Source organism: Salvelinus namaycush, chromosome 20 (genome assembly GCF_016432855.1).
Source record: "Salvelinus namaycush isolate Seneca chromosome 20, SaNama_1.0, whole genome shotgun sequence".
Lineage (NCBI taxonomy): Eukaryota > Metazoa > Chordata > Actinopteri > Salmoniformes > Salmonidae > Salvelinus > Salvelinus namaycush.
The window spans coordinates 10,340,384-10,355,605 of record NC_052326.1 but is presented as its reverse complement, the minus strand read 5'-3'; the positions used below and the strand labels follow the sequence as shown (position 1 = coordinate 10,355,605).

Genomic DNA, 15,222 nt, shown 5'->3' with positions numbered 1-15,222 from the left:
ATACAGAACATGAATAGACAAGAACAGCTCAAGGACAGAACTACATAAATTTAAAAAATGGCACACATAGACAACAGATAAATACATACACACAATATCTAGGTCAAACGGGAGAGCCGTTGTGAGGTGTTGCTTTATGTTTTTTTTAAACCAGGTTTGCTGTTCATTTGAGCAATATGAGATGGGAGTTCCATGCAATAATGGCTCTATATAATACTGTACGCTTTCTTGAATTTGTTCTGGATTTGTGGACTGTGAAAAGACCTCTGGTGGCACGTCTGGTGGGGTAAGTGTGTGTGTGTGTCAGAGCTGTGCAGATGTAGAAGCTCGGTGGCTAGGAAAAACTCTCTAGAAAGGCAGGAACCTAAGAAGAAACCTAGATAGGAACCAGGCTGTGAGGAGTGGGCAGTCCTCTTCTGGCTGTGCCAGGTGGAGATTATAAGAGTACATGGCCATTAAGGCCAGATCGTTCTTCAAGATGTTCAAATGTTCATAGATGACCAGCAGGGTCAAATAATAATCACAGTTGTTGTAGAGGGTGCAACAGGTCAGCACCTCAGTAGTAAATGTCAGTTGACTTTTCATAGCCGAGCATTCAAAGGTCAAGACAGTAAGTGCGGTAGAGAGAGGGTCGAAACAGTAGGTCTGGGGTAAGGTAGCTTATCCGGTGAACAGGTCAGGGTTCCATAGCCACAGGCCGAACAGCAGAAACTGGAGCAGCAACATGGCCAGGTAGACTTGGCATGGGGACAGACAAGAGTCATCAGGCCAGGCAGTAGGGAGGGGGATAGGGGGAGAGAAAGAGAGAGGTTTTAGACTGGAATATAGACTATTGCAACATAGATACTGGAGACTGAGACCGAGGGGACCGGGGGACACTGTGGCTGCATCCGGCGGTACCCCCGGACAGGGCCAACCAGGCAGGATATAACCCCACTCAAGGCGAGTATAGCGAAAAAAGCCTGGCACGACGGGATGCACACTTCCTAGGGACAGCAGGGGATTGCACTAGCACGCCAGTGACTCAGCCCCTGTAATAGGGCCAGAGGCATATAATCCCGGTGGAGAGAGGGGAGCTAATATGATACATTTGTGTGTTCTAGTCAAGATTCTAGCAGATGTATTTAGCACTAGCTGAAGTTTAGTCAGTGCTTTATCTGGGTAGCCGGAGAGTAGAACATTGCAGTAGTCTAATCTTGAAGTGACAAAAGGATGGATTAGCTTTTCTGCATTATTTTTAAACAAAAGTTTCAGATTTTGCAATGTTACGAAGCTGGGAAAAAATTGTCTCTTGAAATATATACAGTACCAGTCAAAAGTTTGGACACACTTCTCATTCAAGGGTTTTTCTTTATTTTTATTATTTTCTACATTGTAGAATAATAGTGAAGATATCGAAACTATGAAATAACACATATGGAATCGTGTAGTAACCCAAAAAGTGTTAAACAAGTAAAAATATATTTTATGTTTGAGATTCTTCAAAGTAGCCACTCTTTGCCTTGATGACAGCTTTGCACACTCTTGGCATTCTCTCAACCAGCTTCACCTGGAATGCTTTTCCAACAGTCTTGAAGGAATTCCCACATATGCTGATCACTTGTTGCCTGCTTTTCCTTCACTCTGCGGTCCAACTCATCCCAAACCATCTCAATTTGGTTGAGGTCGGAGGATTGTGGAGGCCAGGTCATCTCCATCACTCTCCTTCTTGGTCAAATAGCCCATACACATCCTGGAGGTGTGTTGGGTCATTGTCCTGTTGAAAAACAAATGATAGTCCCCCTAAATGCAAACCAGATGGCATATCTCTGCAGAATGCTGTGGTAGCCATGCTGGTTAAGTGTGCCTTGAATTCTAAATAAATCACAGACAGTGTCAACAGCAAAGCACCCCCACACCATCACACCACCTCCTCCATGCTTCACGGTGGGAACCACTCATGCGGAGATCACCTGTTTACCCAGTTGATTTTGAGATGCGTCTGTTACTTGAACTGTGTGAAGCATTTATTTGGGCTGCAATTTCGGAGTCTGGTAACTCTAATGAACTTATCCTCTGCAGCAGAGGTAACTCTGAATCTTCCTTTCCTGGGGCGGTCCACATCAGAGCCAGTTTCATCATAGCGCTTGAGCTTCATGTTTTAAAGTAATGATGGACTGTCATTTCTCTTTGCTTATTTGAGCTGTTCTTGCCATAATTTGGACTTGGTCTTTTACCAAATAGAGCTATCTTCTGTATACCAACCATACCTTTACACAACACAACTGATTGAGTCAAACACCTTAACTTTGAAGAAGGCACACCTGTTAATTTAAATACATTCCAGGTGACTACCTCATGAAGCTGGTTGAGAGAATGCTAAGAGTGTGCAAAGCTGTCATCTAGGCAAAGGGTGGCTATTGGAAGAATCTAAATATATTTTTGATTTGTTTAACACTTTTTTGGTTGCTACATGATTCCATATCTGTTATTTCATAGTTTTGATGTCTTCGCTATTATTCTACATTGTAGAAAATAGTAAAAATAAAGAAAAACCCTTGAATGAATAGGTGTTCTAAAACTTTTGACCAGTAGTGTAAATCATTTTAAATTCCTTATATTAAACCAGACGGCACAATTTTATTTTTATTGACGGATTGCCAAGGGCACACTCCAAACGAAGCATGTGTTTAGTGAGTCTGCCAGATCAGATGCAGTAGGGATGACCAGCGACGTTCTCTTGGTAAGTGTGTGAATTGGACAATTTTCCTGTCAAAATGTAAGAAGTACTTTTGTGTGTCAGAGAAAATGTATGTAGTAAAAAGTACATTATCCTCTTTTGGAATGTAGTAAAGTAAAAGTTGCCAAAAAATATAAATAGTAAAGTAATGTACAGATACCCCCCAAAAATACTTAAGTAGTGTTTAAAGTGTTTTTACTGAAGTACTTTACACCACTGCCCAAATGCCTTCACACCAGGACATTAGCATACTTTATATACTGTTACACACGCACTTATCACATAGTATTCCATACATAAGTTAAGGTCATGCAACCTGAGTTGAAACCTGAGTGAGGTGCACATGTACATTACATAAACAGATGCATGCACCGTATATTTGTGTGGTGGACACTTGATACGGTCACATGATGTTGTGGTATGTCACAAAATCATGTTACGACCACACATATCAATATTCAGCTAAGTCTTGCTAAGTGGATGGGTCTCTACAGAAGAGTAGAAATATCAGAAATAGATAGTCAATATAAATCAAATAATATACAGCACGTACAAGAACAATATTAATAACAATATCAGTGATAAACAAGGTAGTTATATGCATACAATCAAGTGGCTGAGCAGCAGGACAAAAAAATAAGAATAGCAGCAACGTATGGCTTGTGTGTTTAGAGAGACTGTTTCTGTCCTGCCCTTGACTTTGGTGCAGGGCATGTGATGTCCATAGCCTCTTCGTCGCAAAACAGTTTGTCTAGCGGTGTCCAGTCGAGGTGGTGCTTATACAGGCAGACACTTTTTCAGAGGAAGGATGTCATCGTTGCGCAGCAGATAAAACCTAGTCCGAATGCTCCTTGGCGACAACACCAGGCTCCAGGGCATCGACGCTGTAAAACAGGGAATAATAACAACAACTGGTGCTGCTTGATCTGTGACAGCAGCCTGAAGTTGTTGCCAGCCATAGCTTTCCACCAGCACCGTACCATCCTCCAGTCCAACCAGCTGTGGGATGTTGACACCTGTCACAGTGCTGTCCTTCACAACACCAGCAATCTCAGACAAGTGTTCTCTCTAGTCTTTCTGAAGCGCTGCTTGATGAGGCCGAAGCACCAGTCAGAGGCAAACTTGGTGTGGCCTGTGATCAGGAAGTGAAGGTCCAGACTGTGGTGGAGCTTTTGCATGGTCCGCCAGGCACAATACCAGAGCACAAACTTGGTCTTGTTTTGGCCACTGCAGTTATCACAATTCAGGTCCACACGTGTTTCCTCAACTCCGTAGTAGGTGAAGATATGGTGCATATAGTTGATGACTGCGCTGCAGCCTTTGCTTGGGCCAACTCTCTTTTTGATGGGAGGCATTCGACTATTCTCCTTGTATGACTGGTGGAGGAGAGTCAGGCGTGTTCTACTGATGCTGAAAGACAAATTCCAGATACAAATATTTTAGCATTATTATACAATAGATGCGAAATGGCATTCTGAGATATTACTACACAGATCATACACGTAATGTTAGCTAGCAAGCCAGCCATCGAACTTCAGCTGGCTAGTTAACAGCAAGCTTTAACTAACAATACAAACCGATTGTCATAGCTAGCTAAAGTTAACCAAATAGGTTAATTGTGCGCTAGTTAGCATTAGGCTATACCTAACAATGCGAAATGGCATTCTGAGAAAACATCACTAACGTTACACACACTTCATACACGTAAGTTAATGTTAGCTAGCAAGCCAGCCATCTAACTTCAGCTAATGTTAGCTAGCTAACAGCAAGCTTTAACTTGGGGTCTTTTGTTTGGGCATGTCACGTTAACGTTGGCTAGCTAAAAAATGAACTATGATCCCAATCCATAGAGTAACATTACTAGCAATACAAACCAATTGTCATACAGTACCTTGCTAAAGTTAACCAAATAGGTTCAATGTTAGCTAGCAAGCTAACCATCGAACTCCAGCTGGCTAGCTAACAGCAAACTTTAACTTGCAATGAAAACAACTTTCTGACAAAATAAAAAACTTATAACATCTGAAACTGTAGCTAGATTCTTACTCGTATACATGGACGGCAGACTGCAAACCCTTTAATTAAAATAAGACATCCTGTGTCATTTCTGTTCAGTTTGCACAGCTTGTTTGGCCCGTTGTGTTCCACTGATTTCAAAACTCGGTAAACTTCTTCCGTGACAAGTGTTGATCGCCGTTTCTTCCCCATCACTGTCATCAGAAGACTCTACAATGTCTTCTTTAACTAAAATGTTTTTACCTAAATCAGGGATTTCCTCATCGTCTGACTCATTTTCAGAGTCAGAGCGAGTCAGCTCTGATTGTCATCCAGGAGGTAGATTGTCATCCAGAAAGTAGTCCATCACAACTTTTTCTCACTGACCGTTGTCAATAGCGTCGATAGCACCTGATAAATGAAGGTCAGCAATGTTATTGAGAGCAGTAGCAACATATTTGCAGTTCTCAATGGCTAACATTATATCTTTAGAAAAAACTGCAGTAGAAAAAAAATTCTACACATAACGAGCAGCTCATATTATAGACAGAAGATGCTACACCGCAGACCAATCAAACTTATCTCTCAGCATGTCCAGCCCACTCATTATCTCAGACAATCATGGCTAGCGGGAAGGTTCCTTGCTTTTTCTTTGGCTAAACCAACTAGGCTCGTAATTTAACAACTTTTTTCGTATTTACAGATGGCATAAAAGTATGGTATTAAGGCACATGAATGTTCACATACTGTATTTGAGAAGGGCAAAAAACGCATTTTGATTTAAAAACATGTTTTACGTTCAAATGGCTCTCCAGTGAAGTCGTGACTTGCGACATACACCTAGTTTCCTGAATCGGGTCACAAATGGTCTATTGATTCTGTATCCTCACAACAAAATATGCAGAGTTAAAATAGCATCTGCATTGGCACTAACTTAACATTTACCTCTAATCGTCAGGTGTGTTAGTGTTGGGCTGGCAGAAAAGGCTGTACACCTTACAGTTCAGGACCAACAGAAAGCTGGTTTTGGGTTTGTGATTTAATATCACCATACATCAATAACATGACCTCTCTCTCACTCCCCTCTCAACAGGATCTCCAGCTCTGCCTGTCCAACCTGGCCAATCAGATTGACCGGGAAACCAGCACCGCTGAAATTCCATTGGTGGTTATCCTGGATGATATACATGATGCCACTTCCATCAGCGAGCTTGTCAACGGGGCCCTCACCTGCAAATACCACAAATGGTGAGCAGACTAACACTGAAATGGAACCTTTTATCAAACATCTAGTACATTATTGTTTCTAATCTGAACTGTGATGATTCTGTGTTTATTTTAGTCCTTACATCATTGGAACTACCAACCAGCCGGTGAAGATGACCCCGAACCATGGCCTGCACCTCAGTTTCAGGTGAATGAAGAGACAAATCAAGTTGTTTGTGTGTTTTTTTTGTGTGTGCAGGTTTTTGTTCTGACCTAGCCTTAAAACATCTTATTTAAGGCTACAATATATCCCGGTCATGCATCTAAAGTCTAAAGTATGCTTTGATGCATATTTAAATTGGGATGTTGTCAGTCTAATGAATAGGGACAGTGGTTAGAAAATTGGCAATGTTAAACAGTGCCTTCAAAGTATTCATACCCCTTGACTTATTGCACATTTTGTGTTACAGCCTGAATTCAAAATTGATTAAATATATTTTCCTCTCACCGATCTACACACATCCATCATGACAAAGTGAAAACATATTTTTTTAAATGTTTGCATTGGCATTGAAAATGAAATACGAAAATATCTAATTTACATAAGTATTCACACCCCTGAGTCTATACATGTTAGAATCACCGTTGGCAGTGATTACAGCTGTGAGTCTTTCTGGGTAGTCTCTAAGAGCTTTGCACATCTGAATTGTACAATATTTGCACATTCTTAAAAAAATTCTTCAAGCTCTGTCAAGTTGGTTGTTTATCATTGCTAGACATACATTTTCAAGCGGTTTAAGTTAAAACTGTAAATAGGCCACTCAGGAACATTCAATGTCATTTTGGTAAGCAACTCCAGTGTATATTTGGCCTTGTGTTTTAGGTTATGGTCCTGTTGAACGGTGAATTTGTTTCCCAATGTCTGTTGGAAAGCAGACTGAACCTGGTTTTCCTCTAGGATTTTGCCTGTGCTTAGCTAAAAAATAAAATAATAATCCACAGTCCTTGCTGATGACAAGCATACCCATAACATGATGCAGCCACCACCATACTTGAACATTTGAAGAGTGGTACTCATTGATTTGTTGTGTTGGATTTCCCCCAAACATAACACTTTGTATTCAGGACATCATTTTCTAGCAGTTGTACTTTAGCATGTATGTTTTGGAATATTTTTCTGTACAAGCTTCCTTCTTTTCAAGCTGTCATTTAGGTTAGTATTGTGGAGTAACTACAATGTTGTTGATCCATCCTCAGTTTTCTCCTTTCACAGCCATTAAACTCTAACTATTTTAAGAAGTCCCCATTGGCCTCATGGTGAAATCCCTGAGCAGTTTCCTTCCTCTCCGGCAAATGATTTAGGAAGTACGCTTGTATCTTTGTACTGACTGGGTGTATTGATACACCATCCAAAATGTAATTACTAACTTCACTATGCTCAAAGGGATATTGAATGTCTCCTTTTTTAAATTTAACCCATTTACCAATATGTGCCCTTCCTTACGAGGCATTGGAAAACCTCCCTGTTCTTTGTGGTTGAATCTGTGATTGAAATACACTGGTCGACTGAGGGACCTTACAGATAATTGTATGTGTGGGTTACAGAGATGAGGTAGTCCTTCAAAAATCATGTTTCACACTATTATTGCACACAGAGTGAGTCCATGCAACTTATTATGTGACTTGTTAAGAAAAATGTTACTCCTGAATTTATTTAGGCTTGCGAAAACAAAGGCGTTAAATACTTATTGACTCAAGACATTTCTAAAAACGTAATTCCACTTTGACATTATGGGGTATTATGTGTAGGCCAGTGACACAGAACCTCAATTTAATCCGTTTTAAATTCAGACAGTAACACAACACCATTGGGAAAAAAGAGGTGTCAATACTTTCTGAAGACACTGTATATATTAGAAAAGTACTTTATGATACATACAGCATGACCTGACCTTTGACCCTCTCCTGACCCCAAGGATGGTGACCTTCTCTAATAATGTGGAGCCAGCCAATGGCTTCCTGGTGCGTTACCTGCACAGGAAGTTGATGGAGGCGGAGGACGAGAGGAGCCTGGCCAACGAGGACCTCCTCAGGGTGCTGGACTGGGTGCCCAAACTGTGGTACCACCTGCACACCTTCCTGGAGAAACACAGCACCTCTGACTTCCTCATCGGTAGGAAAACATTCTGTTATAACTGGGAAATAATACACAAATATAAAGTTAGGTCACACTTTAATTGGATAGTTCCCTGTGGATGATCTACAGATCTAAATCTACATACTATCCAAATAAAGTGATATAAGTTAGTTTACTGGAGATCTGATTCTTGTCCATGGCCACAGACTGTGTGTTTTGATTTGATGTGGTCATTAATGTTATTTATTCTCTCTCTCTTGCGCTCTCCCTCTCTCTAGGCCCGTGTTTCTTCCTGTCCTGTCCTGTGACTGTGGAGGAGTTCCGCTCCTGGTTCATTGACCTTTGGAACCTCTCCATTATCCCCTATCTGCAGGAAGGAGCCAAGGATGGCATTAAGGTCAGACAGGTTTACTGTCCTGGTAGATGAATTATAGCCTGGTCCCAGATCTGTTTGTGCTGTTTTGCCAACTCCTATGGTCATTATCACGTCAAACGTTTGGCGTGACGGCACAACCAGATCTGGGACCAGGCTAGGTGAATTGCAGGTAAAGTAAATGGATGGAGCAAAGATCTTGCAAGGAATAACACTCACACTTTTCTTTTCAAACTAGCACTGACTTTGCTGATAACTTCCTTAGAGGAAAAATTGACTTACTATTTGTAGTTTGTAGTTGTAGTTGTCTCACCGAGCTATCTCACCTGTCTACTGCAATAACTGTAAGTCACTCTGTATAAGAGCGTCTACTAAATGACTAGAATGTTAAATGTGCTCGGAGTATGACGTGTTGTGGCCTTGTGCCACAGGTGCATGGTCAGAAGGCGGTATGGGAGGACCCAGTGGAGTGGGTGAGGGGCACCTTGCCCTGGCCCTCAGCCCAACAGGACCAGGCCAAGCTGTTCCACCTGCCTCCCCCCAGCATGACCTCTGGAGGCCCAGGCCAGCCCAGCGAGGCCTCAGCCAGGCCTCTTAATAAGGAGACCCCACCCAGCTCCATGGACACCCTGGACCCTCTGGTGAGACACTCGACTTCCCATATTTGTACCACGGGGTATGCAACTGTTGTCCTGGAGGTCCCACAGTGTGTGTGTGATTTTCTTGTGGTCCAGCAACGGTACACCTGATTCGCCTACTGTGATAGTGGCCACATTTGAACAAGGTGATTTATTGATTAGTTGAATCAGGTGTGTATAGCACGAGCTGGGCTGGAGCAAAAGCCTGTGGTACCTGTTTCCCAACCCTGCTGTAAGGCCGTCTCTGGCCTCGTCTGTATCTCAATTCTATTACTGTATGTCCTTGGAAGGTAACGTTATCACAGCACGGTACATTATGTAGAGTTCATTTGAAATGCTTCACCTGTTCTGACTCTTTCCTTCTCTGTCTGTTGTTCCAGATGGCTATGTTGTTGAAGTTGCAAGAGGCAGCCAATTGCATTGAATCTCCGGACAGAGAAACAATGGACCCCAGCCTCCCTACATTTTGAACATCAACTTCAACTGTAGACTCAAAACCCAGCCCTTCAAATAGCTCTAAATATTTACCCCTATGTGAGCTCTAGTATATTCAGGAACAAAAACTCCAATATAGTTTTCTGCTCCTTTTGGACCTTATCTTTAATCTCCGCAAACAACAATCACACTACATATGGTTGAATGAGAAGCCATTTTGTTTTGAAGTTTTGAAATTGTATTCAATCATGCCAAGTCATACCAACAGATATTATAGTGAGAGAAAACATTTTGATTTCTTGAACTCGAGGTTATATTCATAATACACAAGTATGAAGTCTCTCTTTCTTTCTATTGAAGCCTTCTCTCTATCACTGCTACCCTCGATAGAAACAGGTGCTAATTATCTAGATAATAAGTATCACTCTTACTTTCGAAATGAATCCTCGTCTCTCATTGGTCTAAGCAGGTGATTCTTCCAACAGCAAATTCAAATGACAAAATAGCACCATTCTTGCTTGTCAACTTTTGCCCAACAACAGCAACATGGCCTGCAGTGTGCATGTAAAATTAAGTCAGTTTGAGACCCGTTTTGGCTTATTGGAAAGAGTATGACGGCATGTTGTATGGCTTGTCAGGTTGTATAGTCCTGGTCCTGAATACATATCGATCAATCAATCTTTGAAGGCCAAATCTTAGACATATGCAACTCTTATACATAACCAGGTGAACTTGTTTGACTCTGTGACCAAACATACTGAATGCCTTAATAAATATATTCCTTATGGTAACCTCAAGATGAACAGCAGTATACATAAGTGGTGCTTTGCTTTATAACCATCGCCTCAGAGCAGAGTAGTGAGTGCCAGGACATTGGCTTTTTACCCCCACGCGTAGTTCAGTGTAGTCCTGCACATATCCGTTTTTTGGAGCCGCACCCGCCCCGTCCACATCATTTCCGAGCCTCGCCTGATATCCGACATCAGGACAGTTTTTTCTCTGCATAGAGTTGTTCCAAGAGACGATCCGTGACACTCCAAATAACATCAATTTGTTTGACTGTTTTAATGACTCCAGAGTAGTAAGGGAAAGGGGGATACCTAGTCAGTTGTACAACTGAATGCATTCAACTGAAATGTGTCTTCCACATTTACCCCTCAGGCTATTCCCATTCCCCGCAGGAATGAATTTGTCTGTTCAATGTTTGGATACAATGAAACCATGCCATGAGTTAAGGCCTATGTTCCTATTTTCACAATGCAATGCGGCACATTGACAACTCAAATCGCTTTGAATAGGATCCTTCTAATTAGCCTTCTTCTTACTTAACGAAAGCCTATTAGCCGACATAACAAAACAATACCTTTACATTCAAACGTAAGTAAACATTTCCCATAATTGAATAGGCTGTAGGTTGCAAAAATAGCCAACATTCATTCAGTAGGCTATTGGCTACTCAAACGTTTACCAGCCTCACAGGATGAAACTTTATATGGCCTGCGTATGGTCTAAATAAATGAAAGCCTGAATTATTGTAATAATGAACTTCTATTAACTGAATTAACATCAACAAATACCTGCTTGCACTTTTGCAGACTGTATCCATACTGGGTTGTTGTCCTTGTCTACAATGACTCCAAATTCCAGACCGGGGATTTCACTCACGCAGCACCTGTTTCCATGATGGTGTATTCCACCATCATAACCTTTTGATAGGAATGTGTTCATTCCACCCGCCAGCTGATTATTTTTTGCAGGTCAACTGCGGGGAACCGTGGGTAGTTCAGAGTTGATTTTAATGTCACGTAACTATATTTGAGGGATAAACAATGTGTTCCAGGTAGTCTAGATGGTGGGGATCCGGCTTTCATGGTCAAGTGAGAAAACAGGGTTGAACGGAGCAGCACACAGACACATGGTTATTTCCTTATGGTTAATATCTTTACTTATCATTCATTGCAAAATTACAAACGCTGTCCACTCTAACCAACACATTTAACGATGTCATCAGTACATACTAATTTCAGCTTCTGTGGTATTAGATCCTCATTTTGTTGCAAGCAGCATACATTTTCATTTATTTGACTGAACTGACATAGATTTGAAATCCAACTATCTGTTTGAAGATAAGGCCACGCCAGTACTACCCACATATTAAATCAGGTATTACTGAGATTTTTTTTTTTTTGGAATAACGCTTAAGCAACTACTGTTTGCTTATAGCTTAGATATTGTTTGGCTTTTATTTTGAATATGGTGAGGTATGCTCTAATCTATTCCACAACATAATTCGGTATAGTTACTTTGCTCAGTGCTGTATTTCCAATATCGATTTCAGTTATTTTATCTACACTAGTTGCATGGCGCAAATATCTAATATGCTGAACCAAATACTTTACTGTAATCTTGCATATTGACAGTCTAGTTTGGGGTCAGAGTATAAAAGTGCTAAAAAGAATGTACATGTAGATCTTTTACTCAGTGTGGTAGCCGTATAACATCGCAGATCATCTAGGTGCTTTCGAATATAGCCTTTTCCCAAAGCTACGGTCTCATTCCTTGTAGAAAACATGTATTTAGGCCTATTACCAAGACGGGTGAGTGAACATCAGTATTTAGAGTTCTCTGTTGCACCCCACAAATCCTTTTCGTCAGACACAGGTTAACTCTGCTATTAACAGTCCTTCATCTACTGTAGCAACCAATGGTGCTCTCCCCTCTTTTTGACTGGTACTATTGCTTTGCTCATCTTTGGTTTAGGTAATGACCGTTCAGACACACAGCATAAAATAGAAGAAACATCTGTTTGCGCATAGCAATGATCAAGGACCATTTCCCACTTCAGAGGCATGGAATATAGAAAGATCGGTTGAACAAAACAAGATAGAAGTCAAAGACAATGTACATCTTTGTATAATGGGGTCGTTTTAGAGTATAGTGGGTTACGGTAGTGTTCTCAGAAGATACAACTGGCCATACTGGCGGATGCTGAAACAATGTAGGAGAATCAGTCTGTGTTTTGGACTCTTCACACTAATGATGTATAATCCCTTTATCATAAGTCACCTGTATATAAAGTGTCATTTAATGTCAGATTGCTTTCTTTGTACAATGGTTATCACAACAGAAAGAAATGGTGCACACTGTCAAAGGTCATTATTAAGCACAGTGCAACTAAACCGCCGCGATGAAGTTAAAACACGGTACATTCCCTTTTAACTTCTTTTTTTTTTTTTTTTGTATGCTTTTGCATCAAACTGTTAAACGACTCCATCTGATGACTTGAAGCCAATGGCTTTTGCTGCCTTGTGTGGTCACATTTTTACAAATTGAATGGAATCCTTGATAAATCCATGTGTGAAAAGATGCCCCTTTGGCCAATCCATTTCACAATGACACCATGGCTGCGTTTACACAGGCAGCGCAATTCTAATCTTTTGCCTAATTATTGTAGAAAGAGTTGATCGGATTGGTCAAAAGACCAATAAGTGGGAAAAGATCCGAGTTGGGCTGCCTGTGTAAACTCAGCCGACTAGACCCGTATGAACCTTCTGTCATCTTAATGAATAGCCTCATTAACTACTCTGCATTGTTTTACTATTTAGAAGAATATATTATACCCCGTATCTATGTATGCAAGCAAACAAATGCCATTCTGCTCGTTCTTCATCTCATTCACTGGTCGTTGTGGCTGTTGCGCTGTAGTGGCTGTGCTGTGTGTTTTGCTAACTATCTTTTGTATCAGGACTATGCAGCAACTTCTACTGGTGTTGGCAATTAGAGAAAAGAAAACGGTCAAAATTGTTCTGAAAGCTAACAAACCCAGTCTTGCCCCAGTCTCGCAGTAAGTTGGACCAAATGACGATTATGAGTTAATTTTCCAGGCAGGGTTTGACTATGCCTTAATGTGAATTTTGATGCGAGTGTTGCCTTGAGACAGAGTGAGTATGTGACCTTTGACGATGGAAGGGATGCTTTGTGTCAAACCTTGGTCCCACAAGACACCACCTGACTTTGAATTGGTGGTAAAAACCTGGGCTTTAGTTCAGTGGGCTAACATACCCTTGTGGCGCACAGGAAACCTGGGTTTGAACTCAGGTCGGTCACATGAGGGATATGACGTGTAGGTTATAGAGTTTGTTGTCCAAAGGTTTAGGCCTGTATTGCAGTTGGGCACAATTGAACTATTATCTAAGATCATAGTTCAACATAAAAACTTGATTTAAAAAAAAATCTAAGATAAATCAATGTTTTTTTATATCAGGGTCTTCAAAAAAATCTTAAACAAATCTGAAGCTCTTGGAAATTAAGTATTTCCACTTGATGAAGGCCAATACAGGTTGCTGAATAGTCATAATTATTTTTCAAAGCTTGTTATTGACTCACAATAAAAATATAAAAACTGTAATAATGGTATCTAATGTCACTGACGGGCAAATGTGATGGATTTTTAAATGTTGTAAATGCATGCCAAATGAGTGTGTGAACAAAATATGTAATAGCATCAGCGTATTGTTAGGGGTTCATTCTATATAGAAAATGCTTTTTCTTTTTAATATGCTGATATTTGATATTTCTTTTTCTAAGGAATCCTTTGTAAAATTTCATTTATCTATTTTGTACAGGATTTCATAATTGTAAACATTGTAAATAGTTCTGCATACTGTATGCGACAACAATCATTAAGGAAAACAAATAACTCCATAAAGGCCTATTACAAGACTAATAACTTATCACTCCAGAGTTGAGCCCGATACATGGAGAGGTAGGCATGCTTCTGAAATGACATTTTCATCCACCTATCGCTGTTCGTTCCAGTCAATAAAATCATGTCATATATGATTGGTCTCATAATTGCGAAAATACTTCCTTTTTAAAATGATGAATACAATGTTGCAATCAAAGAGTGCTTGAGACCTTTAATAAGAGCGGTCAGTGTGCATTTGGGTTGTGGCCTAACCATCATATCTGTTGTAAATAAGAGTAATTTATCAGAACAAACACATCAGTGAACTGGAAACTGAGTGAAACACAGGGTAAACCCCCTGCTCACCTAGGCTACTATATGGCAGGGGTGTCAAACTCATTTTGGCCCGGGGGCCGCATTCGTTCTTCATCAAGGTCCGACGGGCCACACTGAAAAGTGGTTATATTTCCTTGCCGTCAAAATTTGTGAAAATTAGTCCTCTATCGTTTTTGGAATATATAACGCTCCCTGACTGTTTACCTTTCATTTCAGTGATTATTAGCTAGCTGGACACAGTCAAGAAACTGGATGGATGTACAGTAGATCCATGATCAGTTCTACATAGTTTGGATTTGGTTTTAGTCATTTTGTAAATATATTTAGTTCACCTCCCCACACAATTTTTTTGTGGGTAAATGTACATAAAGCATTTATATAGATATTTTTCACAAACCACCCGTGGGCCGGATTGGACCCCTTCTCGGGCCTAATCGTCCCTATTCATACTAGGGTTAGTGCTATTCGGAATCCTTGGGACGTCCCTACCCTGAACCCTAACTTTAACCATTTTTACATTTCAACTTCAATGGGGCTAATGAAAGTGTTGGGATGTCCCTACTAGGTCTATAATAAGGTCCAAGATTCAGTCAAGTATCTGTTACAGAAAATTCCTTAGGGGGTGGAGTCTGTGACCACTGTCTATATAGCCTGCCACTCCCTCTAAAGTGATGACTCTTTGAGGACATACTGACT

General features: G+C 40.7%; 1 protein-coding gene across 1 annotated transcript in view; it reads left to right on the top strand.

Annotated features, from left to right (window-relative positions):
* The window catches only part of LOC120065019 (neuron navigator 1-like), a 56,834-nt gene extending 42,500 nt beyond the window's left edge, over nucleotides 1–14,334 (top strand). Inside the window, exons 21-26 of the mRNA XM_039015664.1 lie at nucleotides 5,808–5,962; nucleotides 6,057–6,128; nucleotides 7,897–8,093; nucleotides 8,336–8,454; nucleotides 8,862–9,071; nucleotides 9,449–14,334. Of these exons, the coding sequence (XP_038871592.1) occupies nucleotides 5,808–5,962; nucleotides 6,057–6,128; nucleotides 7,897–8,093; nucleotides 8,336–8,454; nucleotides 8,862–9,071; nucleotides 9,449–9,538 (843 nt within the window). The 3' untranslated portion in view covers nucleotides 9,539–14,334. The remainder of the gene's footprint in view (nucleotides 1–5,807; nucleotides 5,963–6,056; nucleotides 6,129–7,896; nucleotides 8,094–8,335; nucleotides 8,455–8,861; nucleotides 9,072–9,448) is intronic.
* The last annotated feature ends 888 nt before the right edge of the window (nucleotides 14,335–15,222 follow it).